Source organism: Scyliorhinus torazame, chromosome 6, assembly GCF_047496885.1.
Source record: "Scyliorhinus torazame isolate Kashiwa2021f chromosome 6, sScyTor2.1, whole genome shotgun sequence".
In the NCBI taxonomy this organism is placed as follows: Eukaryota; Metazoa; Chordata; class Chondrichthyes; order Carcharhiniformes; family Scyliorhinidae; genus Scyliorhinus; species Scyliorhinus torazame.
In genome coordinates, this window is record NC_092712.1 from 129,325,356 (window position 1) to 129,352,803 (window position 27,448).

The 27,448-nt window shown below is 47.0% G+C and overlaps 1 protein-coding gene across 2 annotated transcripts in view; it reads right to left on the bottom strand.

The window, feature by feature from the left end:
- The window catches only part of egfra (epidermal growth factor receptor a (erythroblastic leukemia viral (v-erb-b) oncogene homolog, avian)), a 372,624-nt gene that overhangs the window by 65,676 nt on the left and 279,500 nt on the right, over positions 1-27,448 (bottom strand). For both annotated transcript variants that reach the window (XM_072508802.1, XM_072508801.1), the window contains exons 12-15: positions 14,952-15,151; positions 9,228-9,360; positions 4,182-4,272; positions 2,623-2,780 (exon numbers count right to left, since the gene is read on the bottom strand). In XM_072508802.1, coding sequence (XP_072364903.1) covers positions 2,623-2,780; positions 4,182-4,272; positions 9,228-9,360; positions 14,952-15,151 — 582 coding nt within the window. The remainder of the gene's footprint in view (positions 1-2,622; positions 2,781-4,181; positions 4,273-9,227; positions 9,361-14,951; positions 15,152-27,448) is intronic.

A 27,448-nucleotide genomic window follows, 5' to 3' on the forward strand; every position in this document is an offset into this window, starting at 1 on the left:
GAGAATTGCGAATGTTAGGCCCTTGTTCAAAAAGGATGGAAGGAGGTGGTGGGGAAGAGTATGGAATCAATAATTCAGGGCAAAATTAACAGTCGCGTGGACAAATGTGGATTAAATAAGGAAAGCCAGCATGGATTTTTTAAGAGCAAATCATGTTTAATTAACTTGATTGAGTTATTTTGCTGAGTTTACAAAGAGGGCGGATGAGGGTAATGTGGTTGATGCAGTAACATTTGATAACATGTTGCACAACATGAGCAAAGTTAAAGCTCAAGAAAGAAAAGGGACAATGGCAGCATGAATATAAAATTAGCTGATTGACAGAAAACAGAGAGCAGTGGTAAAAGGTTGTTTTTCAGGCTGGAGGAAGGTTTTTAGTGGAGATCCCCGGAGTCGGTATTTGGGTCCCTACTTTTCTTGTTATATATCACACTTGGATGTGTAGTGCACAAATTCAAAATCTACAGATACTTTGAAGTACTGTGTAGTGGATAATGTTAAATTTGAAAAAGACAAAAATGGGTTAGTGGAATGGATGGACGAGTAGGTGATTAAATTTAATGCAGAGGAGTATGAATTAATTAATTTTAGTATGAAAAATGAGGGAGAGGTAATATAAAATAAAGGGTATAATTTTAAAGAGGATACAGGAGTAGAGGAACCTGGGAGCCACATGTGTATTATTCATTGAAGGAGGCAGGCTTGGCTGAGAAAGTGGCCAATAAAGCATGCAAGCTCCTAGGCTTTATAAATAGGGACATACAGTACAAAAACAAGGAGGTTATGCAAAACACTGATCGGGCCTTAACTGGAGTGTTGCGTCCGGTTCTGGGAACCATACTTTAAGAAGTATATAAAAGCATGCGAGGGTGCAGAAAAGGTTCACATTCAGGGATGAGAAACATAGGGTGGGATTTTCACGCCCTTCGTACTGGTGAGACCTTCTGGTCCTGCTAAAGCTGACCCTCCCACGGTGGGTTCCCTGGTGGCAGACAGGCAAGCCACACAAAATGTTGCAGCCTCGGTGGGTCCGGAAGATCCCATCCTAAGCCAATGGTGAGCTGTGTCTTCCAACAGAAAACATGCCATGGGGGGACGGGGGGACGGGGGGGGGGGGCGGGGGGGACGGGGGGGGGGACACAGTTCTTTAAGGTGATTGGCAAAAGAAGCAATGGCAACAGGAAGAAAACTATTTTTTACACAGTGAGTGGTTAGGATCTAGAATGCATTGCCTGTAAGTATGGTGGAGGCAGGTTCAATTTTGGCTTTTAGAAGAGAATTGGATAATTATAAGAAGAGAAAACATTTGAAAGGAAAGGGCAGGACATGAGGTAAGCTGTTGCTGCAGAGTGCTGGCACAGACACAACAGCACAAATTGCCTCCTTCTGTCCTGTAACCATTCTATGATTCTATCTACTCATCTGGAGGATCGGTGTCATGCTGTGCTGTGACAATCCACAAACAGGAAGTATGCATAGTCATGATTCTTTACAGACTGCATTTCAATCTCCGGGTAAGACTTACGGGGATATGATGTGCAGAGGCAAAGTATTTTGTGCCGGCAGAGAATGTTTCTAGATTAAAGAGTAGTTTGGTACAACAGAACTTGAATACTGCTAAGATGAGACATGTTACGGAAGCTTTTCGTCTTGCACTCATCAAGACAAACACAAGAATTCCAAATTTCAAACGATCCCAATGATTTATGCTACAGGAGAAAAGGATGCTGTTTCATTGGCAAGTTGTCTGATTGGCTGCAACATTGCCATGGAGAAAACAACAAGGAACTATAGGCTCCTTAGCTCCTGGGTAATTCAAAAAAAGCACCAGGTTTGAACATGTTCCTTTTGTTTGTAGAGAACGGTTCCCTGTTCATTTACATTTCCAAAAAATTTAAATGAATCATGTTACAACTTAATTTAGTTGTTGGTGTAGCTATTAGCACACTCAGCATTGTTCAGCAAGCATTGCCAAATGCGGAAACACAGCAGATATTTGTTTTGGGATTTGAAGCCATAGGCTGACAGAGTAAGGTCTAGTCTCTCATCATTGCAAATAACTGAAGGAACATTCTGTTCAATTCAACCAGCCAATCCCTGGGATGTATGGCCTACATGCCTGGCATCACACCAGCACTGAAATTCATACTAGGTGTTATTCAATTGTGTAGTAGGCAGTCTTTTTGGACTGATGGCAGCATTCTGTATGTCTAAAATACCACTGATGTAGCCACAGGATAGTAACAGAGTGATAAATACATGGAGTAGCCATGCAACCCCAAGTCCAGCGCTCGCTAACATTTTTGTCGGTTTCCATGAGAAACCTATTTCAATTGAATGGGCCTGAATCACCTACCCCTTGCTCTTTGTGCACCTTGTGCAGAACCAATGTTCATACAAACATAAAAATGGCAAATGGCCAATCTAGCTTTGCCAATACATCTCATACATTCCAATACAGACACTCCCAATCAACTTGTGGCTAATCATTACTGCTGGGACTGAAAAAAATGATTAAAAAAACAGAAGGATAATGAAGCGGAAAGGATCTGGAAAAATCCCTTTCAACTAATTATTACATTCAAAATCAGTCATTTAGCATCAACATACAATATTACTTACTGTTGTGTGCAATTTGGGTGACATTGCTGACAATTCTTATTCTCATCCGGGTATTTCCAGACCAAAGTATTATTTTCTCCTGAGATTCCAGAGGGACAGCTGCCTACACAGCGTGGGCCGTCTTTCACATTTGCACATTCTTTACACTTCTCATTGCTCTAGTCAATGAAATGAATAAATTAAGACAAGTGTCACAGGACGGAAAAGCAGTGGATTATTGCCCAAGTACACCTGAACATAACTTGAAGAGGCAAATTGGACAGAACTTATTCAGTGACTTGCGTAAAAGCAAACAGTACCTTTCACATTATGAATCAAGATTTCATTTTGTCCAGCACAGAGTTAAATCGGTGGTATTGCAACATGAAATTATCCTTCACCGAGGACAATGGAAATCATTTTTCTTAATCTCATTCAATTCTCCAGACTTTACCAGAGATCCTGGCACGTCGCCTAGATTTGAAATTGAAACGAGACTCTCACCTCAATAGATTTTTAATCAAATAGAATTTAACCTTATGTGGCTGATTTGGTTGTGTATTTTTTTAAAGCATTCATTCTTCTGTTGAATACCACCATTCAGTTTTCAGATGCCACCATATCAGAAGAGAAATATAAAAGAATGCACAATAGACAAATCATGGTATTGGCCATATCCCAGAAACAAAATAAATTCTATCTTTGGAAAGTCCATCAGAAATTTGCAATTCAATCTTAACGTTTCAAGTCTGGATGACTCTTTGTCTTTGACAAACATCAGCTCCCTTCCCTCTCCACAGATGCTGTCAGACCTGCTGTGATCGTCCAGAATTTTCCGGTTTTGTTTCAGATTCCAGCATCTGCAGTAATTTGCTTTTATCTTTCAGAAGCTCACTAATTCAACGAGTTTGCTTTCCAGTGAAGAAGCAATCAGTTAGGGCTGATTGTTGCTGTAGTGGGAATCAAACTTGTTTCCCATCAGTCCACGTGACCATTGATCAAGCAGTGTCAACGTGGCAGTGCCAACCTGTGCCTGGAGCCCCATGTGGGGCCTGGGGGTGCGTTGATGTGTGGTGGGATGGAGGGAGAGCAGACATTGAAAGGGAGGAAAATACCGATGAGGATTGTCGGTGGCGGGGTTGGGGGGGTGGATTGCTCGCGCTGAATGTTGGGGTGAGGTGGGGGGGGAGGGAGAACCGCCAAGACCTTTGTGATGTGGGCTGGTTAGCGTGCCCTTTAAAGATTGCACCCCAATCTCTTTGGAGCTAGCTACTGGCTCTATGAGGTCCCGCCCTGCCAGAATGATGGCGTAAACCACTCATTTTCTTTTGGCAAAGAGGCTCAAGATTCCGTGAGACAACTGGACTGTGCAACTGGAGAGTTACATGACAGTTCTCTGTCCGAGCCTGACACTGCCAAATTCTGGTTAGATTCCATCTGTAAATACAGCATTCCAGTTATTTTATTTGCTGTTGCATGCAGTATTTTAGCTTTTAATAGCTAATAGTTCTGCTATGTTTCATCATGTATTTGAACACTACGTTATTTTTCAATTTTGCTCATTCCTAATTTTGACTTACAGAACCAGTGCAGGTTTCTGACCCATTCTGTGGTTTACACTCTGCGTCACATCGAATGCACATTTCTTGATCCACATACTCTCGTATCTCCCTTTGCAGAAAGAAAAAAAAATTGATAGTTTAAAAGTTAAAATCTGAAGAAATGTGTTAAAAATTGACAAATAAAAATTGTTTGTGGCTAAACAGTTTGATACTGATGTCTCCAAAATCAAAACAAATGCAACACCGGCTCAATAGTGCATGATGAATCTCTCACCACTTTAGGCTCGGAATGTAGAAAGACCTCAAATTTATCCAAATGATCAGCCTACATTGGGGATGTATTTGACATAGCAAAAGATAAATCCTCTGTTTACTGCACCCAGAAATGTTGATCAAATAAAACTTAAATAAGTAATTTTGGAATAGTCTGAATGCAAAGAAACAAGAAGGTGATGATTTTATCAATGGTGCCCTATTTGCACGCAGAAAGAGGGCGTAAGGGCCCATAAAATAGAGCATATGTTCCATCCATCCACTTTCAGTGGCTTTTTGCCTATTGTCTGATTTCCAGGAAGACTTGAATCCCAGTGACTACACCTTCCATATCAAACAAGCAGTGGTCATTAATATTTGCAAAAAGGGTCTCATTAGGTCATTAATTTCACAAAACTATTTTCAACCCACGCCTCCTGACTATGGTCACTTCCTGCTCCTATCCAATACCCTTGGGTGGCCACTGCATAGAATATTAAAATAGATCCTCAGTTGCTTTTGAAAGATGTCTAGAGTTTGTGATAACATTTTTCTCTCATAAGCTTGTGCTTTCACATTTAAAGGTTGTGAAAGTGCTATTAGCTGCTTCTGCAGGTTCTTGAATTAGGCTGGTTGCTGCTTTATATTGCTGCATCATTCTGCTGCATAAAAAATGCACCTCCTCTTTAAGTTGCCACATGACCCTGGAGCAGTGTTTACGCAACCTGAGTTGGCAAGGTGACAGGAGCTGACATTACGCAGCTCACCTCCATCCGAGAGTCGGACGAGGGCTTCCACAATGCGTGGGGGTCATTTACCAACCTGTTCTAGGGCCTGTTTGAAGCCAACAACTGATAGAGTGCGGAGATGTATGGACCATGACTCGTCCAGGCAGCTACAGTGTCTTTGCCACCCCCTCCCACCGCCCTCCCCCCACCCCACCCCACCGCCTTCCCCCATTTACCGTTCACACATGAAAATCGCCTCCCAAGGATACAACAGCGCATTCAGAGAAAGAAAAATAAACATCAAAAGTAAGGTCCAACTTGCTCAACAAGGTTTGATTTCCCTCTTTGGATATTAAAGACAACAGATTTTGAAGAATTATTTTTCTATTCTTGGAATTTAGCAAATGAGTACATGCAAAATGCTCTTTTCAGAATATAGCTGGCCAATGGAACACATCAACTTTTTGTTCAAAGTGGAAATCATTCTTACTTTGTGCTGATATTTTTTGCAAGTAGAAAAGGAAACTAAAAAGCAGCTTTACTGTATGATGCTCAGCCCAACACAAATCCAGGGCATTTCTTCCCACTATTGGCTTATTCAACCATCATTGTTTCAAGGATTAGAGGTCACGGCCGATTTTCCATCTTCTCTGTATCAGTGAATACAATGAGAGTACAAGAATTTCCACTTCAGTCGTAAGGATTTCTTGTTTTATTTACTTCACTCTACCATATACTTAAAATTCACAGTTCACTTCTGCCACTATCACGGCAGTCTACATCTCACCCCAGGCGGAGGTGAAGAAGGTGCTTGATGAATTGTACACCGCCATAAATAACAGTGAAACAGAACACCCGGAGGCCTTGTTCATCGTGGCCGGGGACTTCAACCAGGCCAACCTCAAGATTGTACTGCCAAAATTCCACCAACGCATTACATCTCCTGTCCCACCAGGGGTGCCAACATTCTTGACCACTGCTATACAAACATCAAGGGCGCCAATCCCCTGAACGCACTTCGGAAAATCAGACCATAAGACGGTGCTCCTTCTCCTGGCATACATGCAGAAACTTAAGCGGGAGAATCCGGTTAAGATGGTTGTGCAAAGTTGGTCCGAGACAACAGAAGAACTCCTACGTGACTGCTTGGAGTCAGTGGACTGGTCCATATTCAATAGCCAAACAGCCAACCTAAACGAGTATGCCACCACCGTCACAGACTTCAAGAGCAAGTGTGTAGAAGACTGCATGCCAAAGAAAGCAGTACGTACGTTCCTCAACCGGAAACCATGGTTAAATTGGGAGATTCACTCCCCACTGATGGCGTACAAGATAGGCGACCCTGACCTATACAAGAAATCCATGTACGACCTCCATAAAGCCATCAGGGATGCCAAGGGACAATATCAGACCAAGCTAGAGTCACAGACTAACGTCACGACTCTCCTCGGTTGTGGCAAGGCTTCAACAACATAAGTTTACAATTAAAAGCTGAATAGAATCTCTGACAGCAGAACACACCTCCCTGGTGAACTCAATGCATTCTATGTTTGGTTCGAGCAGGAAAGCATGTTGTCAACTGCCCCACCAGCCTCGGACACACCCACCGTCACAGCTTCCAAAGTCAGATTGGCCTTCTTAAAAGTGAACCCTTGGAAAGTAACGGGTCCTGTCGGAGTTCCCGGTCGTGCATTCAGATCCTGTGCGGACCAATTGGCGAATGTGTTCGCAGACATCTTCAACCTCTCCCTACTCCGATCTGAGGTTCCCACCTGCTTCAAGAAGACCACCATTATACCAGTGCCAAAGAAGAACCAGGCAACGTGCCTCAATGACTACCGTCCGGTGGCCTTGACATCTATCATTATGAAGTGCTTTGAGAGGCTGGTGATGAGATACATCAACTCCATACTCCCAGAATCTCTTGATCCACTGAAATTCGCATACCACCACAACTAGTCCAGAGCAGACGCCATTTCCCTTACACTCATCTCTGGAGCATCTCGACAACAAGGACTCCTACGTCAGCCTCCTATTCATTGACTACAGCTCTGCTTTCAACATCATAATCCCAGCCAAACTCATATCAAAGCTGCAAAACCTAGGACTTGGCTCCTCCCTCTGCAATAGGATTCTTGACTTTCTGACCCATATGTTACATTTTAAATAATGACTTATCTAAAATATATATATTACTTTTGAATCCACCAAAATGATAAAATGACCAATAGTCTTCTTGTTGAAAGATGAACTATTTAATGAGTAATAAAATAATAAACTGTGAGTTCTTTTACTCAATACTAAACTAACAACAAAGAATTAAAGTACAATACAGATAATTATATAACTATACACTATAATAACAAACTAGTTCTAACTTCTCTCACTCTAGCTATTCTATGTCTTGCTTGTTCACTGTTCTGAATCATATCATCATCTGACTTAGAAAAGGCAGGAAATCAGTTCTTAAAGTATCTTCTAGTGAGTCTTCTAGTGTTGAAATGACTGTACTACATTTACATACATTGATCATGTATATTGATATCTGAATATCACTACACCATAGACCACAATCAGTAAGGATAAACAAAATTCCTGGGTGTGCATATCAGCAACAATCTGTCCTGGTCCACCCACGTCGCGCTACAACCAAGAAAGCACAACAGCGCCTATAACTCCTCAGGAAACTAAGGAAATTCGGCATGTCCACATTAACCCTTACCAATTTTTACATGATGTGGAGATGCCAGCGTTGGACTGGGGTGGGCACAGTAAGAAATCTTACAACACCAGGTTAAAGTACAACAGGTTTGTTTCAAATCACTAGCTTTCGGAGCGCAGCTCCTTTATCAGGTGAATGACTTTTTCAGATGCACCATACAAAGCATCTTATCTGGCTGCATCACAGCCTGGTATGGTAACTGCTCGGCCCAAGACTGTAAGAAACTACAGAGTCGAGAATACAGCCCAGTCCATCACACAAACCAACCTCCCATTCATTGACTCTGTCTACACCTCTCGCTGCCTTATAGCAAGGGCATTCACTTTGTTGAAATAGACAAATATCAGACTCCTGGCGGGAGGGTACATTATTGCCAAACTGACACATGAAAGGAAAGATATAATTCAGTGTTGCTATTAATGCAGAAGCGCAGAATAATTGGTGTTCAATTCAGAGTTGTTCAATTCAAGTTCTCACATAATTCAATTTTTGTCTGAAATTACCATTTTTCTTTTTTATTTATATTGTTAAGTTTGAAATACAAATTTCAGCAGGTTATACCTAATCCAATATCAAAGTTCTGAACTAAATGACTAGTCCAGCACCTGGTAATAGATTCTGTCAGCTGAAGCTGTAGGGAAGGGTAGCAAGAGACAGACATGCATCAATAAATTTTTCAGTTGTCGTACTCAGCCAAGGCATATGTAATCACAATAGCCCCCTATCCTCATGCTGTACAAGGTTGTTGATAATGGCAATTTAAATGGAAATACTAAATGAATTTTACAGATACACATTGGCCAGAACACTCGGAGAACTCTCTTGTTTATCCTTGAATTTTGTCATTGGATCTTCTGTGTGCATCTCAGAGGATGCCTTCCCTTAGCATCGCATTTGGTAGTGCAGCACCTCCTCAGTACTGCACTGAAGTAGCAACTTGATTATGTGCTCAAGTCTCCGGAGATCAGCACTCCCTGGATATTGGTATTAACATAAGAGTCATAGCATCATACAACACAGGTATGGCCATTCGATCCACTCTCCATATGCCAGTTCTCTGAAAGAGCTACCGATTAGGCCTACACTTCCCCCCTGCCTCTGCCAGCTCTTTTTGCATTGCTTTATAAATTTTTCCTCTTCCCTGTATTGAGTAAATCCCCTTGTGAAAGTTATGATTGAATTGCTTCCATCACTCTTTCAGTCAGTGGATTTCAGATCGCAACAAATTTGGCAGGAGAATGTCACTGGCTGCTGGAAAGCTAACACTATGGGTGCTTCTAATTCCCCCAAGAGCCAAACAAAAACATTTTAAAGTAACTGCGGCCTTGTTAAGCATTTCAATAAGTGTTACACTGTACTTACCCTTCCAAAGTGTTACATGTCTCAACGCACTCTCTTCCACGGATATAGTAACGACAGGAGAAGCACTCTGAGGGTCCGGGGCCCCAGCAACCATCGTCAGAACACAATGAGTGGCAGACTTTGTTTTCAGCAACTGGGTAGGTAGAAACAATAAAGGACTTTCAGATTTGATAAAAGGTTACAATTACATGCAGCAGAATTCTCTGTCGGCGGGATCCTCCGGTCTGCTGGCAGCTCACCCACGCCCAGGGGATTCCCGACGGCATGGTGCCCACAATGGGAAACCCCAATGGCCGGCTATGGGAATGTAGAATCCAGCTGCCGGTGGGGGCACGCTGCGCTGGAAAACGGGGCTGGCGCACCGGAGAATCGCGCCCATGGTAAGCAAGAAATACGTCTTAACTATACAAATGTGACTCATCTTAACTGATAATAACCAAGTTGGCCAGCTTAGCGCTTCACAGTGTGAGCAGAAGTGGCTGCCAACTGTTGGGTTTGTGTACTGGGAGATGAGCTCCCCAAAAGATATCAAAATTTAACTTAAAACAGAACAAAGTTCTACATATAAGGCTATCATTGTTAATGGCATTTGCAGTAGAAAATTAAGTAAACACTTGAAAGGAAACATCAATAAATTGAGAAAAAAGGAGGGGGAATAACATTAGAACAGATAGATCACACACGGGGTTCGCATCAGAATAGACACAAAAAGTGCGGTTCTGTATCAGACTTATTAAAATTCTGAGAAAGTACAGAACTAAGTTAATTGATACATCTAACAGGCCGGAGTCACCAAATAATCAAATCCACCGAATAATTTGTTGTGGATTTTGCTGGGAGATTCACCCCGGCTCTGTTAGTGAGCTCCCCACTGCTATCTAACCACATTTACTTTCTCAGGGCCTGGGGAGTTTCTCACTGGGATAGCCCACATTTAAGGGACGACTGAATGGCCACATTGCACCCGAAATGTGGCGTGCCGTGGTGCAATGTGACCGATAGAACTCGGGAGACCCCGTTCCTCGGATCTACCCAGCTTGCTGCGACTCTCGAGAAGTTGTGATGTCAACCACGCCCATCATGGGCGGGGTCACATTTTGGCAAATCTGCATATTAGAGCGAGGCAGCTTGTCTCACTGTAATATGGGGCGAGATTCTGCGGGAATTGGCAGGGCGGGCAACTCCGGCGGGAAGGAGTGGCGTGAATCATTCTGGCGTCGGGCCGCCCCAACGGTGCGGGATCGTCCGCACCTTCAGGGGCTAGGCTGGCGCCGGAGTGGTTTGCGCCGCGGCGGCTGGTAGGGAAGGGGCTTGGCGCCACGCCAACTGGCGCCTAAGGGCCTCCGCCGGCCGGCCAAGTTGGCGCATGTGTGGGAGCACCGGCGTGTGCTGGCATCATCCCAGCGCATGCGCAGGGGGAGTTCATCTCCGTGTCAGCCATGGCGGAGGACCACAGCAGCCAACGCAGAGGAATAGAGTGCGCCCACGGCACAGGCCTGCCCGCTGCCGGCATGCTACCGCCAGCTACACGGAGGATTGGTGGCCGCTTTGCCCCAAATTTGCGGACGTAAAAGCCATCATTCCCACACCGGCCTGAGGACATAGCCTCACAATCGGAGAATCTAGCCCATGGTCTGCACAAACGGGGACCAGACGCAACGGTGTGGATCAGAGGCCTGGGCAGGGTGGTACCCTTGCACTGCTGGTGTCACCTGAGCATCCTGGAACTGGCACCCTTGGCAGTGCCATCTGGGTGCCAGCCTGGCACTGCCAAGGTTCCCAGGTGGCACTGCCAGGATACAAGATTGGCACTGCCAAGCTGGCATTTTTTGCAGGGTGGCAATCGGCTGGGGATGCCATGTGCGGGAGTGTGGGGGGAGGGCCTGGGAACCCCTCACAGTGAGTTGGGACTTGGAGGAGGTCGGGGTCATATTGGGGCTCCAGCTGTTGGGACGCCATTTAAAAATGGGTCCCGGCCTCTCGCTATCCTGAGGAGTTCTGGCAGGCAGAGCAACTCAGTGCAGAAAACAGGCTGTATGAGGCCTCGCCCACAAGTTTCCCACTGAGACCCCTATCTAACCCGAGTGACCTGTAATGGTGCTGCGCTTCTCGGCACTGCGGGCACCCAGAAACACCTGGCTAAATGCACTTTCTGTGGGACTTTGTTCTCATTTAATTAAATCGCACCCGTAGAATTATTTTCATCATTGGGGATCTGAACTCAACTGCCCAGACTGGCTCCTCAGAGATTGGGCCACCATCTTGAAAGGGTGTCTTGATCTCCAACTGGGCTTGAGGGTCCCCCACACCTTCTGCCCACAGGCAATTTCACCTTCCACACGCATGGTCACTACTCCACACCGCCCCAAGTGATGACACCACATTATGGGGTCGCTGAAGGCACCTGCCTTTCTGGCCTTCCTGCGCCCCCTTTTGTTCCCCCCCTTCCAGGACCCCCAGCCTTCACCCCCTAACCTTCCAAAGGCGACTTCATACCCACCCCCGCTCTCCTTTCATGGGCATGGTGCTCCTCAGGCCCTGACCCTTGGTCATGCCACCCTGGCACTGCCAACCTGGCATGCTCCTGCCCGCTTTGCAAAAATCCAGGGGGTGCCCTGTCATGTCCCTGACCACCTGAGGGACCTCCAATGGCGCGGGAGAGCCCAGGGTGCCGCTCCACTTGGTCCATGTTTCTGTGGGCCAGTACTGAACAGCGTCCTGCAGGGGTCACCCTGGGAGGTTGGTAGATGCCGGGTGCCCAACAGTTCTTGGGTCAGCATGTCTAAGTCGGATTGAAACCTACTTAGGCTTGTTAGACTTGGTCCCTCACTTTGTGGGCAGGATCCTGATCGCAACGCCCCGTGAGATCTGGGTAGATCCAGGAAATAAGTCAGGGGTAGCCATAGTTCCTGACAAGTGAAGAGGCAGGGGTGTTTTCAAAGGCCCACCTTACCGGTGCAGATCGACGGGCCCAATGGCCTCCTTCTGCACTGTAAATTCTAAGAAGAAATTCTATGATTCAGTGGGACTTTGTACCAGTTAAAATAAAAATAGAAAGGCTCTCCAATGTTCATGACCCTTCACCCCCATAACCTCTCCATGCCTTATCCATGCGCCCCCCCCCCAACCATCCTCTATGGCCCCCTAATGACCCCTTTACCAAGGTATGCCCCCCAAACAATACTTATGCCTCCTAATGCACCTCTTTCCTATGTCCCCCAAGCAACATCCTTGGCCCCATATGCCCTCCCATGGCAAGCTATGCCTTCAAAATCCCTAATGGCTCCTCATGCTTCCTATGCTAAATGAGGCCCCTTTACCAACTCCATGACGCTTTCCCCACAAACCACGCTATGTCTCCAAATCCCCCCAGGGCCCCTCATGCCCCCTACGTCAAGTTATGCCCATGCACCCACTCCCGTAGCTCTTCATGCCCCCTAGTCCATGCTATGGCACCTCCATGCCCATTGGTTCTATGCAGTATATGGTATGTAGTGATTCAATTAGCTTTATAGTGACAGTAATGTGTGTCGGAAAATCTCAGTCTTTCATTTATTTGCATGATGTTAGAAAAGCCTCGTTTTTAATACAGGGCATAAAAATGACAATCATTCATGCCTATTAAAGTATGAATAGTAGAAATTGAAAGCACTTGAAACCATTTACCCTTATGTAAACAAAAAAATTGAAATTGACAGCAGAGATCAGAGAGTCAGAGCAGTCAATCAAGCAATATATTCTCTGTGGTTCAGGTCTTTCAACAGACTAATGGATTTCTGGGCTCTTATCCAAGCCTTGTTATGTATTATATATATTAAAACAGAAAATGCGAATGAAACTCAGCAAGTCTGGCAGTACCCGTGGAGAGAGAAACAAGGTTAATGTTTTGAGTTCTTATGACTTTTCTTTAGAGCTCTGAGGAAGATACATATGCGGCAGGATTCTCCCGTATCAGCGAGGTGGCCCGATGGCAGCGTAAAAACGGCGTGAACCACTCCGGCATCAGGCCGACCGGAAGTTGCGGAATTCTCCGCACTTCCGGGGGCTAGGCCGGCGACGGAGGGGCTGAACCGCCGACATGGTTTGGCGCATGTGCAGACCGGCCGGCGTATTCTGGCGCATGATGTGCAGGGGGGTATCATCTCCGCGCCGCCCATGGCGGAGCCCTACAGAGGCCGGCATGGAAGGAAGAAGTGCCACCATGGCACAGGCCCTCCCGCAGATCGGTGGGCCCTGACCGCGGGCCAGGCCACCGTGCCCCACCCCACCCAGGGCTGGATCCCCCCGAGGACCATACCAGCCAGCCTACCAGCCAGGTCCCACCATGTCCCATGGTGTGGGACCATGTCCAATCCACGCCGGCGGGACTGGCCATAAACCGTCGGCCGCTCGGCCCATCGGGGCCCAGAAAATTTCCGGGGTGGGGGGGGGGGCGTGCCAACGGATACTGCCAGGCCTGCAGGGGTCCTGCTGGGTTTTTCTGGCATTGTCTGTTTTTATTTTGATTTCCAGCATCCGCAGTATTTTGCTTTTATTTTATTATGTATATTGGCTGAAAACTCAGATATCAATTTAATTAGATCAACTGTATCATGTTTAATATGACCAGGGCAATAAATTAAAATTCCAGCATATTGTACATGAATACATGCTGGACACCTATCCTGAATTGTTCCCAAAGTAAGATATTGGAATGCAAAGTTTTTCTTGAAAATCATTCAATAATTGTTATATTACTGAAGCATTACAACTGTTGATTCATGGCGTGATCTTGAGCCGGCAGTCACCATCCACAGGATCAACGGCATGGCCGGTAAACTCTCCTGAGAATCGGGAAACACGATTCTCACCAGAGAGATTGCATTTTCCGATTTTCCCCGCCACTCACTGGTGACATCCTGAGATACATGTTCACAAAGGGCGTGAACCTAATATTAATAAATTTGAATGAGTTTAAATGTTATTAGTGCCACCCTCACACCGCCAAATGATGCCCCTCACTAAATATTCATACCTCGCCGGCATTTACGCCAGCTTTAGCCAGGTATGAGGCAGTCAAGGGGATCCTTGCGGGGGCTCAGAGGTAAGCATAGCTCCTGGGAATAGATGCCTGGTAGTGCCCTGGCATTGTAACCTGTGCCAGGAGCAGTGCTAGGGGTGGGGCCTATTGGGAGGCTCATTGGGGGGGGGGGGTCATTGATGTGTGGTGTGGGCCCCGATCTCTGTGGAGCTGGTTCCCAACTTTATGAGGCCTTGCCCTGCCCTGCTGTGCCAGCGAAAATCACAACCACTGTTTCTTTTCCTCTAAGCGGCTCAAGATTCCATGGTCTGTACAACTGGAGAGTTACATGGAAGTTTTCTGTCTGAACCTGACACTTTGCCAAATTCTGCTGAGATTCCACCCTGTATGTGTAGAACTGGAGTGCCCATTTTTTGAAGTATTGTTCATCATTCCTCCAAGAAGAGAGTGAAATCCAGATCTAATTTTCCTCTAAAAATATACTGGTGCATTAAAATTACTGAGGACGGCTTAGTGTTGTCAAACAAATCGCATCAAGATTTAGGTTAGAATAAAGTTCTCCAGTAATACTTCTGACATAGTCAAACAAATCAAAGCCAGAGTCGTTTCCAGAACTCCAAGGCCAAATAACATTTAAACAACTTTTCAGTGACCACAGAAAATTCCAAATGCCAAGAGATTTTCAATTTAAGTTATCCACTTACTGCATTCTTCCTTTGGTTTATTTTGATTTAGTTTCATTGATTGTCTGCTAGATTTGAAAAGGCGCTCCCAGTGTATGGTGTCCACATAGCAGAGTCTCAAGTTATTGACGATGTTCACTTGACCATCACTAATCTCCTTGAGTGAATGCAACCCCAGAGAAGTAACGTTCAGCTTCACCAGAGCGAATGATATACTGTTACTAAACATGTACAGAAATAGAAAGATGTTAAGCAAAGGAAACTACACCGATATTGACCATTCGTTTACATCCAAGTTTAAAGATAAGTTATATTAATTTACACAAACTAAATGGATAATCACATATCTTAAAAATAAACTCATTCCTGAGTGAAGTGCTGCATCCCCTGTCCATTATTGTGTTCTTAATGCATTGCTCTTACAGTTTTGCAAATAAATATCAACAAAAATCAGATTAAAGTGCATTTATCTACGCAAATCCACATTCCAATTTCAAACAATGAGAGCTTTGTTCATTTATACCCACAAAAACATCAATACCTTGTAATAGGAAAAACTATTTTTATTGAAGAAAATTGGCGACACTTTGGGCGCGATTCTCCAGCCTCGTTGTGCTCTCGCTCGAGCGTAACGAGGCCGGTCAATAACGGGAGAAACCAAAAACGAGATCCACGCCAGGCGCCAAACAGTTTGCAATGCGACCGGCCCGCTCACGTAGGCGAAATCGGGATCTCGCCGTAGCGAGGCGAGAAACCAATTCTCATCACTTAAGCCCCATTTCCATACAATTAATGAGGGCCACCCCATATCCAATGGCCTCCAGTCATTCAGTGGCCTCGCCAGCAAGTGCGCACACTGCCGCTGATTAGTATTCCGTTTGAAAAACGTGAAACTGGCGGAAGGGTGTCTGTGGGGAGCCGAGGAGGTGAGTAGCCATCTTTGCTCACAGGCAAAGAGCTCGGGGGTGGTGTGCTTGCCATCCCAGCGCTCGGTGGGGGACCCTCAGCTGGGGGTGGGGGACCCTCTGTAGGGATGGGCCACCATGGGGGGGGTGGGAGGTTGAACGGTGCGCTGGGGGGCAAATGTTCGCGGCACCAGCATGCCAACCCGGGGATCATGTGTACTCATTCCTGGGGCAACCCCTGTCCCTGCCTATCTGCCACAACGACCACCCACAAACCCCACCGACTGCTGAGGTCTCTGGCTGCGCAGCTTAAGGCGAGTGCTAATAGGGAATTGGCAATCGTGGCTCCGTGAGCACTTCACACATGCCAAGTGGATTCCCATGGGCAGGCTGGCCATGTAGCATGTGGGAGTCATTAGCATCCCAATCACACCCTGGTGGCTGAGCTCTGTGCTTGAACACTGCGGGAGGGAGCACCACACTCGAAGAATCCGAGCACCCAGGGAATGGCACACAGCTCTGGACACATGAGAGGGTTTAAACTAGTTCAGCAGGGGCTTGGGAACCTGAATTGTAGCTCCAGTATACAGGAGATTGAGAGTAGTGAGGTCATGAGTAAGGTTTCAAAGTTGCAGGAGTGTACCGGCAGGCAGGAAGGTGGTTTAAAGTGTGTCTTCTTCAATGCCAGGAGCATCCGGAATAAGGTGGGTGAACTTGCGGCATGGGTTGGTACCTGGGACTTCGATGTTGTGGCCATTTTGGAGACATGGATAGAGCAGGGACAGGGATGGTTGTTGCAGGTGCCAGGGTTTAGATATTTCAGTTAGCTCAGGGAAGGTGGTAAAAGAGGGGGAGGGGTGGCATTGTTAGTCAATGACAGTATTATGGTGGCAGAAAGGACGTTTGATGAGGACTCGTCTACTGAGGTAGTATAGGCTGAGGTTAGAAACAGGAAAAGAGAGGTCACCCTGTTAGGAGTTTTCTATAGGCCTCCGAAAAGTTCCAGAGATGTAGAGGAAAGGATTGCAAAGATGATTCTGGATAGGAGCGAAAGCAACAGGTTGTTATGGGGGACTTTAACTTTCCAAATATTGACTGGAAACGCTATAGTTCGAGTACTGTAGATGGGTCCGTTTTTGTCCAATGTGTGCAGGAGGGTTTTCTGACACAGTATGTACATAGGCCAACGAGAGGCGAGGCCATATTGGATTTGGTACTGGGAAATGAACCAGAACAGGTGTTAGATTTGGAGGTAGGTGAGCACTTTGGTGATAGTGACCACAATTAGATTACGTTTACTTTAGTGATGGAATGGGATAGGTATATACCGCAGGGCAAGAGTTATATCTGGGGGAAAGGCAATTATGATGCGATGAGGCAAGACTTAGGATGCATCGGATGGAGAGGAAAACTTCAGGGGATGGGCACAATGGAAATGTGGAGCTTGTTCAAGGAACAGCTACTGCGTGTCCTTGATAAGTATGTACCTATCAGGCAGGGAGGAAGTGGTCGAGCAAGGGAACCGTGGTTTACTAAGGCAGTCAAAACACTTGTCAAGAGGAAGAAGGAGGCTTATGTAAAGATGAGACATGAAGGTTCAGTTAGGGCGATCGAGAGTTACAAGTTAGCTTGGAAGGACCTAAAGAGAGAGCTAAGAAGAGCCAGGAGGGGACATGAGAAGTCTTTGGCAGGTAGGATTAAGGATAACCCTAAAGCTTTCTATAGATATGTCAGGAATAAAAGAATGACTAGGGTAAGAGTAGGGCCAGTCAAGGACAGTAGTGGGAAGTTGTGCTTGGAGTCCGAGGAGATAGGAGAGGTGCTAAATGAATATTTTTCGTCAATATTCACACAGGAAAAAGACAATGTTGTCGAGGAGAATACTGAGATTCAAGCTACTAGACTAGAAGGGCTTGAGGTTCATAAGGAGGAGGTGTTAACAATTCTGGAAAGTGTGAAAATAGATAAGTCCCCTGGGCCGGATGGGATTTATCCTAGGATTCTCTGGGAAGCTAGGGAGGAGATTGCTGAGCCTTTGGCTTTGATCTTTAAGTTATCTTTGTCTACAGGAATAGTGCCAGAAGACTGGAGGATAGCAAATGTTGTCTCCTTGTTCAAGAAGGGGAGTAGAGACAACCCCGGTAACTATAGACCAGTGAGCCTTACTTCTGTTGTGGGCAAAATCTTGGAAGGATTTATAAGAGATAGGGTGTATAATCATCTGGAAAGGAATAATTTGATTAGACATAGTCAACGCGGTTTTGTGAAGAGTAGGTCGTGCCTCACAAACCTTATTGAGTTCTTTGAGAAGGTGGCCAGACAGGTGGATGAGGGTAAAGCGGTTGATGTGGTGTATATGGATTTCAGTAAAGCGTTTGATAAGGTTCCCCATGGTAGGCTACTGCAGAAAATACGGAAGCATGGGATTCAGTGAGATTTGGCAGTTTGGATCAGAAATTGGCTAGCTGGAAGAAGACAAAGGGTGGTGGTTGATGGGAAGTGTTCAGACTGGAGTCCAGTTACTAGTGGTGCACCACAAGGATCTGTTTTGGGGCCACTGCTGTTTGTCATTTTTATAAATGACCTGGAGGATGGGTGAGTAAATTTGCAGATGACACTAAAGTCGGTGGAGTTGTGGACAGTGCGGAAGGATGTTACAAGTTACAGAGGGACATAGATAAGCTGCAGCGTTGGGCTAAGGTGGTAAATGGAGTTTAATGTAGAAAAGTGTGAGGTGATTCATTTTGGAAGGAATAACAGGAAGACAGAGTACTGGGCTAATGAAGATTCTTGGCTGTGTGGATGAGCAGAGAGATCTCGATGTCCATGTACATAGATCCCTGAAAGTTGCCACTCAGGTTGAGAGGGTTGTTAAGAAGGCGTACAGTGTGTTAGCTTTTATTGGTAGAGGGATTGAGTTTCGGAGCCATGAGGTCATGTTGCAGCTGTACAAATCTCTGGTGCGGCCGCATTTGGAGTATTGCGTGCAATTCTGGTCGCCGCATTATAGGAAGGATGTGGAAGCATTGGAAAGGGTGCAGAGGAGATTTACCAGAATGTTGCCTGGTATGGAGGGACGATCTTCTGAGGGACTGAGGGACTTGAGGCTGTTTTCGTTAGAGAGACGAAGGTTACGAGGTGACTTAATTGAGGCATACAAGATGATCAGAGGATTGGATAGGGTGGACAGTGAGAGCCTTTTTCCTCAGATGGTGATGTCTAGCACGAGGGGACATAGCTTTAAATTGAGGGGCGATAGATATAGGACAGATGTCAGAGGTAGGTTCTTTACTCAGAGAGTAGTAAGGATGTGGAATGCCCTGCCTGCAACAGTAGCGGACTCGCCAACACTAAGGGCATTCAAATGGTCATTGGTAAGACATGTGGACGATAAGGGAATAGTGCAGATGGGCTTTTGAGTGGTTTCACAGGTCGGCACAACATCGGGGGCCGAAGGGCCTGTACTGCGCTGTAATGTTCTATGTTCTATGTCCACGGCCGGAGGGTGGGTGAGTAAGACTGGGAGGGGGTGGGGAGGATGCCTGGAGATATGGGCAAAGAGTCCGCAGGTCAGTCCGCATTGCGGAAGGAATTGACGAGGCATCATAATGGTTGCGTGAAAAGGTGTTTAATGTGTTGCGCAAACCCCACTCCCAATGGTGCCCCACCCCCCTCCCTAGCTACCCCACCCCCCTTGCCCGGTGCCCTCAGTGATCCTCAACATGCTTAGCCCTCCTATCTCTACCACTATGTCTTGGTGTTTCCCAAGGATGCACATTTCAGGTGGAGGCAGACAGCTGCTTGCCTCGTCCCATGACCTTCGCTGCCCCTGGTGGGCATCTTCTGGGGGCTTCAGGGCCGGAGGGCTCTGGCTCTCTTGTCAGCGGCACATGTCCCGTGTGCTGGCTGCGAAACGTGGCCTCATCAGAGGGGTGGATCTCAGGGGAGCAGTTATCCACCATCGTCACTCCATGGGATGGGTCCGCCTTGGCACCCACTGCCCCTTCCTCCCGATCAATGCCCTAGGGCCCTGGGGTTCACCTTGGGATGGAGGTGCAGCTGGTTCAAGCCCCAGCTGCCCCAACATCATTGGCTCTGCCAGCCCTGTCAGTTCCCCATGGTCTACACCATTGTGTCAACGCCCTCAGCGATGTTGCTCAGTGACTGGGCCATGCTCTGCAGTGCCTCGGCAATGCCCACCTGTGACTGGGGCAGACTCCGCAGCGCCTCAGCGATTCCCATCTGAGAGCGTGAAAAACCCTCAGAATCTCATCAAGGTCGGCCGTCATCAGAATCTCATCAAGGTCATTTCATTTCATTTAATTTCATACTGCCCCCAGCGAGGTAGTCATTCTCCCGAGGCCCTCAGCCATGACCACCACCGACTGCGTAACACATTGGACTGCTTCACTCATGGTGTCAGTGTCGTACAGCAGGCTTTCCCTGTGGTCGCCATCCTTGCTGTGTTGGCCTCAGTGCAACTCATTGCTGGCGCCATCTCCTGCGTCCCGTAGCCTCTGGGACTCCTGCAATTGGCTATGGATCTGCTGGAGTGCCGCTGGCATCGCCCTCTGAATGTGCAGATTGCTCCCTATCGTCTCCATCAGCTCCGGGTACCTCTGTACCACAGGCTCAGCATCAGGTTGGGACCCAGCTGGGTCCAGGGATCCAGCAGACCTCTAACTGCTGTCTCACCTGGGGGTTCCTGCCTCCACCTGATGCGCATGATCAGCAGAGTGGCGCTCACCAGATTGTGTCCCCGAAGCCTGTCCACTAACATGTCCCACCAAGGTGCGTGATGGAAGGTGGGGATGACAGCTGTGCCACGACTACGGTTGCATCCTCAGAGCTCTCCTCCGAAGTTTTCTCCTCGGAGTGAAGAGAGGAGTCAGGCCACCCGGGATGGGCCAGCACCGTCGGCTGGAGGACCTGTGGGAGTATGGACTTGTGGTCAGCGGGAGGGATGGGCCAGTCAGTAAGGCAATACCAACTCATGTTTGACAGGTCCTCCGGGTGGAGACCGGTGGTTTCTCACCTCTGCAGCGTCCCGCCAGCCTCCGCGTGGCTGACCGATCTATCCTCGGCCTCACCACTCCCCTCTAGGGCACGCTCCTTGAAGGAAGTGAGGATTTTTATGTCCAGCACCCCTCTGCCAGTCTTGGCCCTCTCCCGATGGTTATGGGAGAGCTTTTCCAAAGGAGACACAGAGTGGGCATCATTAGCCACACGTGTGGTTCACAGTGGTGGGAAGGGGTGTGTGAAGGAGGCGTTGGATGGGGGTGGTTGAAAGGGAAGGGGGAGTGCGGGGGTGGATGAAGGGCTGGTGGTCAGATGGAGAGTTAGGGAGTGGATTTTTCTTGGCGGGGGTGGGGGGGGGTGGTGGTGCGTTGGTGTCTACTCACTCGTGCTACCCGGTGTCCTCTTTATGGCACTGGAGGTCAGTCCCCCTGGTCACACTCCCAGAGCTGACAGCTGCCGACACCTCATCCCAGGCAGCACTGGATGCCTTGTGGCTGACTCACTGGGACGCTCAGGGGAACAGAACATCCCTCGTAGCCTCCACGGCGTCTCACAGCCTCCCCAGGTCAGTATCTTTGAATCTTTGGGCCAGTCTCCTGGGCGCCATGGCTACAAGCTGGCTGGGTTTGGCTGAGCAAGTGCAGAATAAGTGCTGCTTTTTCGGGGGGCTGGCGACTGTGGTCCCGGCGAATCAGTTGGTGTGCCTTCATTTGCGACGAGAAGCCTGTGTGGCCTCGTTAAGTGGATCAATTAACGTCAAATTGCATTGCCGGCCTCGCTGGACCGAATGCCAGGAAGCTCGTGGCAATTCCGCTCGCTACCACACTTAGAAATGTTTACGGAAAATTGCACCCATTATCTTCATTCCAGCAGTGACTAATCTATTGCCCTGGCAGTAAAGCACTTTGAGACATCCCAAGGTCATGAAATGTTATTCCTCCTTTACCATGCTTTCAGATATGAGGCAAAATAAATACTGTCATGATATTCAAACACACACATCATGATAGACACACCAACAGACAAATCAGAACACACAACACCACAACCAATGACAGAAAGATATAAAAGCACAGACACGACCCCCGGTGGTCAGTATTAGCTGCAGAGGAGAACCAGGACACATCTGTTGCCAAACACACTTAGGGAGACAGCACGTGCAGAGTATCCAGAACGAACTGTATTATAAGAGTTATAATAAAATAGAGTTGTACCACATACAACTGTGTTGGCTCATCTGTGCACCAGAGCACCCAACACCACAAATACTAGATTTGAACCATTTACCAAAACCAGTGAGAATTATAAAGAAATTATTTAGAAAATGATGCATGCTTTAACATCTGAGGATTTACGTTTACATTTTTGCTAACATTTATTCCTCCACTTTGGCTCTCCATTCAGGATTATTTAGCTTATCTATACTGGTATTACTGAAACATCCAGGGTGCGATTCAACTGAAAACGTTTGATGGCTGGTTTCGGGCGGGTTTGCTGGGGTGTTCCTCAGCAGCTGCAGCACCGAGATTGATTTCTGGCTCCTCGCAGATCGGGGTGCTATTTTGGAAGGCTGCCCCGATATTCTCCCCCCCTCCACTCCAGGCCCACCCCCCCCCACATTTTTTACCCCCTCTCCAACCTTGGAGAGGCCCCCGAGAACACCCCATCAGCCCCCACCTCATAAAGAACTCCCACTCTTGAGATGCAAGAATGCAATGATCAGTGTTTCTCCCCCAAATGGAGATACTTGAATACTGGACCAGTCATGCCTTTTGTTGTGCCTATTGAAATGTGCAATTAAAAACTAAACTATTTGTAAGCCCCCCCCACAGGTCCGATCCCTAGAAGTACCAACTGGGCACCTGGCAGTGCCCGATGGAAAGCCAATGTGCCACCTGCCCTGTCCCTGACCACCCTGAATAAAAGCAAATTACTGCAGATACTGGAATCTGAAACCAAAGAGAAAATGCTGTAAAATCTCAGCAGGTCTGGCAGCATCTATAGGGAGAGAAAAGAGCTAACGTTTCGAGTCTGATGACTCTTTGTCAAAGCTGACCATCCTGGGGTCTCCAAAGGCCTGGGAGACCTCCCAGGTGCCGTTACCCAGGTCCATGTTTGTGTGGACCAATCCTAAATGGTGTCCTAGCGAGGTCTCCCAGGTGTGGCCGTTGAATTCCGAACGCCATGAATCTGGCGAACGTATACTTAAATCAGTCGTATAATGCTGATCTGGACCATGTCCAGTGATCATTCCGTTGAATCTCACACGACATTTCGAATGCTGCAAGTCTTGCGAGAGGCTGCTGAATTACCAAGATGGGCGTGACAAGGCCAGTGAATCGCACCGCTAGTCTGTAGCACTAGCTACATTCTAGGAGCTGGTCACACTAATAGCGAGCCATTATGACCCCAAGCCACTGGTTATCGTACAACGGTACCATTTCAACACGGGTGAGAGGACCCCAGGGAGTCTGTTACTCTGTTCTTAATGCGTTTGCAGAAACGAGCTGAGTTTTGTGATAATGGCTCTTCCCATCCCGAGATGCGACGGGACCTATTGGTTTGTAGAGTGAACAATATTGCGACCCAAGGAAAGTTATGGGCTGAGCCATTGTTAAACCTTAGGGAGGCTATAGAAGTTTCTCTTTCAAGAGAAAGTGCAGAGAAAGGAGTACAGGAACTCCGAGGGATGGAGGTGAACAGTTTGGGGTGTGCCCAGAATGGGGGCCCCTGGGGTGAACACTACCGAGATCAGGTCTGTGCCTCTAGGGCCAAGATAGGTCAGCAGTATACGATTCCTGAATCCGTGGAGGGAAACCCCCAGATGATGAGGGGCGTACTGCTGGAAAATCCGCAAGGTGCAAAAACTACAGGGCAGCCACCAAATCTGCTGCCACACCCGAGGTAGGCGTCAACCCAGAGCCTGCATTTGGAACAGCCCGGTGACGAAGGCATGCAGCTGAACTGCATTACAGCACCCAAAGTTGCCCCCATTCAGATCACTATTTGGGTAAACTGTTAACCTTTCGAAATGGAATTGGACTTGGGGGCTGCAGTCTTGGTCATAGTTAAGCAAATGTTTAAAATAATTCAGTAAGGGGTACAATAGTTGAGTTTACAGGGTGCCGAGCAAGACTGACAGCCTACATGGGGGAACCACTTGACATAGAGGGGACCACAATGACCTCGCAGATCTACAGGTAGCAATCTGTAAGGCTGCTGTTGATGTAGCAAAAGGACACAGCCCCAGTTTGTTAGGCCTGATTGGCTGCAAACACCTTAGCTTAGATTGGCAGTGGAATTTTCAGATGGGCACCAGAGGCCTCTACGAGGTGTTGGCAAAATACCTCAAAGTGTTCCAAACCGGGTTGGGAAAACTCAAGGGAGCCATGGCAAAAATACATGTAGACCTTGAAGCACCTAAATATTTTCACGCCTGCCTGGTCCCCTATGCACGACTGGCAAAGATTGAGGCAGTGCTCGGCTGACTAGAGGGCCTCGGGATCATCCGGCCAATAAGATTCGCCGAATGGGCAGCACCAGTAGTCCCCGTCCTTAAACCAGACAAAACTATCCGACTTTGTGGTGACTATATATCGACAGTGACTATGCTGATCGGACAGATATCCGATGACGGAAATCGAAGATTTGTCTGTGAAATTGTCTAGAAGTCATTTGTTTACAAAGCTTGATATGAGCCAACTGGAATTAGACCCCAAATCCAGACAATATGTGACAAGAAATGCCCACAGGGGCCTTTAGAGTATGCTAGATTGCCCTTCGGAGTGACGTCGGTTTGCGGCATTTTTCAATGCATCATGGAAGACATTCTGAGGAGGTTGCCGCATGTGGCGGTTTATATAGATGACATATTGGTCATGGGTACGACGGAGCGGGAACTCTTAAGCAACTGGATGAGGTGCTCCACTGCTTTTCAGAGACAGGTGCCTGTCTCTAAACGAGAGGAGTGTGTCTTTCCTCACCAAGGGGGTCATTTACCTGGGGTACTGCTTAGACCACGATGGAAGAGAAGGGACGAGCAGAGAACACAACTTTTCTGGTGCTCGTGAATTATTATGGAAAATTCATTCCTGGACTCGCAACCTTGCTAGCCCCCCTGCACGTCCTGCTGGAAATAAACCAGGCATGGGCATGGAGAGCAACACAAGAAGAGGTGTTTGATCAAGTGAAAATTGACTTAATCTGGCTAGCTAACATACTCCGATTCTGCCAAACCACTGGCAGTCACGTGCGATGCATTGGCACTGTGTTGTCACACTGCATGGACGACGGAAGAGAATGGCCAATTGCATTCGCCTCCAGAACACTAGCTGTGCAGAGTGAATCTATACACAAATTGAAAAAGGACTAGACATAGTTTTCACAATCATATAGTTCTACCAGTACGTGTACGGGTGTCGTTTGACAATACTGACGGACCACAAAAATTTGCTGAGATTCTTCAGGGCTATCCTGCCTTTAGCGTGGGCCCGGAACCAAAGATAGGCCTTCTTATTGATGGTGTATGAATATATGTTCAAGTAACGACCGGGCACACAGATTAAAAATACATATGGTTGAGTAGACATCCGCTGCTGACACGACCCCCAGCTCCCCACAGGAGCATGCAATGAAGAAGCCTGTAGACCGCCTCAGAAACAGGAGATTAGCTCTACACGAAACTACCCTGGAGGAACCAGCTTCTAATCGGACAGCCCGGCACCAGTGGATTCGTGGGCATTGCCCCCTAGGGGACCCGACACAGGGATGTGGGAGGTCAAGAACTCTAACTGCGATATTGAGACCCAAGCATTGGAGGTTTCTGACGGTGAACAGGCCGGAGAGCAGCCACCAGTAATGCCCCCCACCACCCATGTCGATCAGCAAGGAAGCGGCGTTTGCCGTCGAGATGTAGGCAACTGATCCGGCCCCGCAGATGCAAGAAGCGCAACTGCGGCTGAAAAAGAGCAGGGGTCCTCCTGCTCCGCCTCCCTCAGACAGGTCTTTGGACTTTGTGAGGGGGAGAGATGTTATTACCCACACGAGACCTATAGGGACGGACCAATTAGCCTTCCCTGCATAGAATACAAGGTTCCCCGCTGAGGGGCGGGGGAGTAAAAGACTCGGTCATAAAAGCCCAGCCCAAATGGGAGTTGAGCAGAGTAGTCTTGGCTGGGACCAGGAGTGTACTGTGTATACAGTTTGCTTTGCAGTAAAATAAGTTTCTTTACGCCTCCCATTTGTGACCACTAAACTAGGGATAGGCAATATGTGCTGGCCTAGCAGGCAACGTCCACATCCTCTAAATTGATTTTTGAATTATTTAGGATTGAAATGAGGAGAAATTTCTTCACTCAGAGTGTGGTGAACCTGTAGAATTCTCTACCACAGAAAGCTGTCGGGACCAAGTCACTGATTATATTTAAAAAGGAGATAAATTTCTAGACTCCAAAGACATCAAGGGATGTGGTGAAAGTGCAGGTGTCTGGTGTTGAGATAAATGATCAGCCATGATGCTGTTCAATGGTTCGAAGGGCCAAATGGCCTACACCTGCTCCTATTTTCTATGATTCTATGTTGGTTTGTGGACCAATTTTACTATCATTGACTTGTGATGAAACCCATTGCTTGTTTAGTGCCTCGCACTGGAACAGGAATAGCCATCCAGCCACTTGAGCTCATTCTGGCATTTATTCAGCCAGATCATGGCTGATCTGTAGCTCAATTCCATTTACTTGGTCTTGCTCCATTTGGCTCAAATACCTTTACCTATCAGAACTCCATCTATCTCAGCTTTGAAAATTTCAGTTAGCCCAGCATCATTCAGTTGGCCCAGGAGCGAATTCTACATTCCCACTACTTTTTGCGTTTCCAGATGGCTTCACATTTAAATGTTTTTCCTACAGTTAGTGATTATTCAAACTAGATGAAGTCTGACCAAGTTCGTATTCCAGCTCACTTGAGATAAGGTCAACATTTTAATTCTCTTACTGTTACTTTTTGTACCTATCCATTATATGTTAGTAGGTTGACCAAAATTAGGAATAAGGATTATATAAACAAATTAGAATCCCACTACTTCACAACAGTGCAACTTAGTATAACTGGGGGCCACCAAGTAGTTGCACTCCAATGATCATGGTTTTAAATTGTCGATGTTGAATTAATGATACTGATGTATAATGAATTTAAGGGACACAGCCGATATGCTGTGCAATTCTCCGTTCCAGGTGTTAAAAGTGCGGCTATGGTAACATGAAACGATTCTTTAGTGAAAATGTGCACTTTGGGGTGATTTTCCGGCCGTTTTGCACCCGCCGCAAATCCTGCTATGTTGGCAAAATGCCGAGTGAGCCATGAAATAAAATTTGAGCAGGGTGCCAAAAAGTAAGCAATGTTCCTGGGTTCTCCCAGCAAACTAATCAGGTTCACATCGAGCAAGGACAGGAACCTGATTACCATGCATTTAAGTAGATTTTAATATGCAAAGTCAATTTAACGCTGAATCTTCTGGGAATATGCAATGTTCTCACCTGTTTGCGTGATGTGGCGCTAATGGGAATCACTACTGGTCTCCACAAACAGAATCCAGAC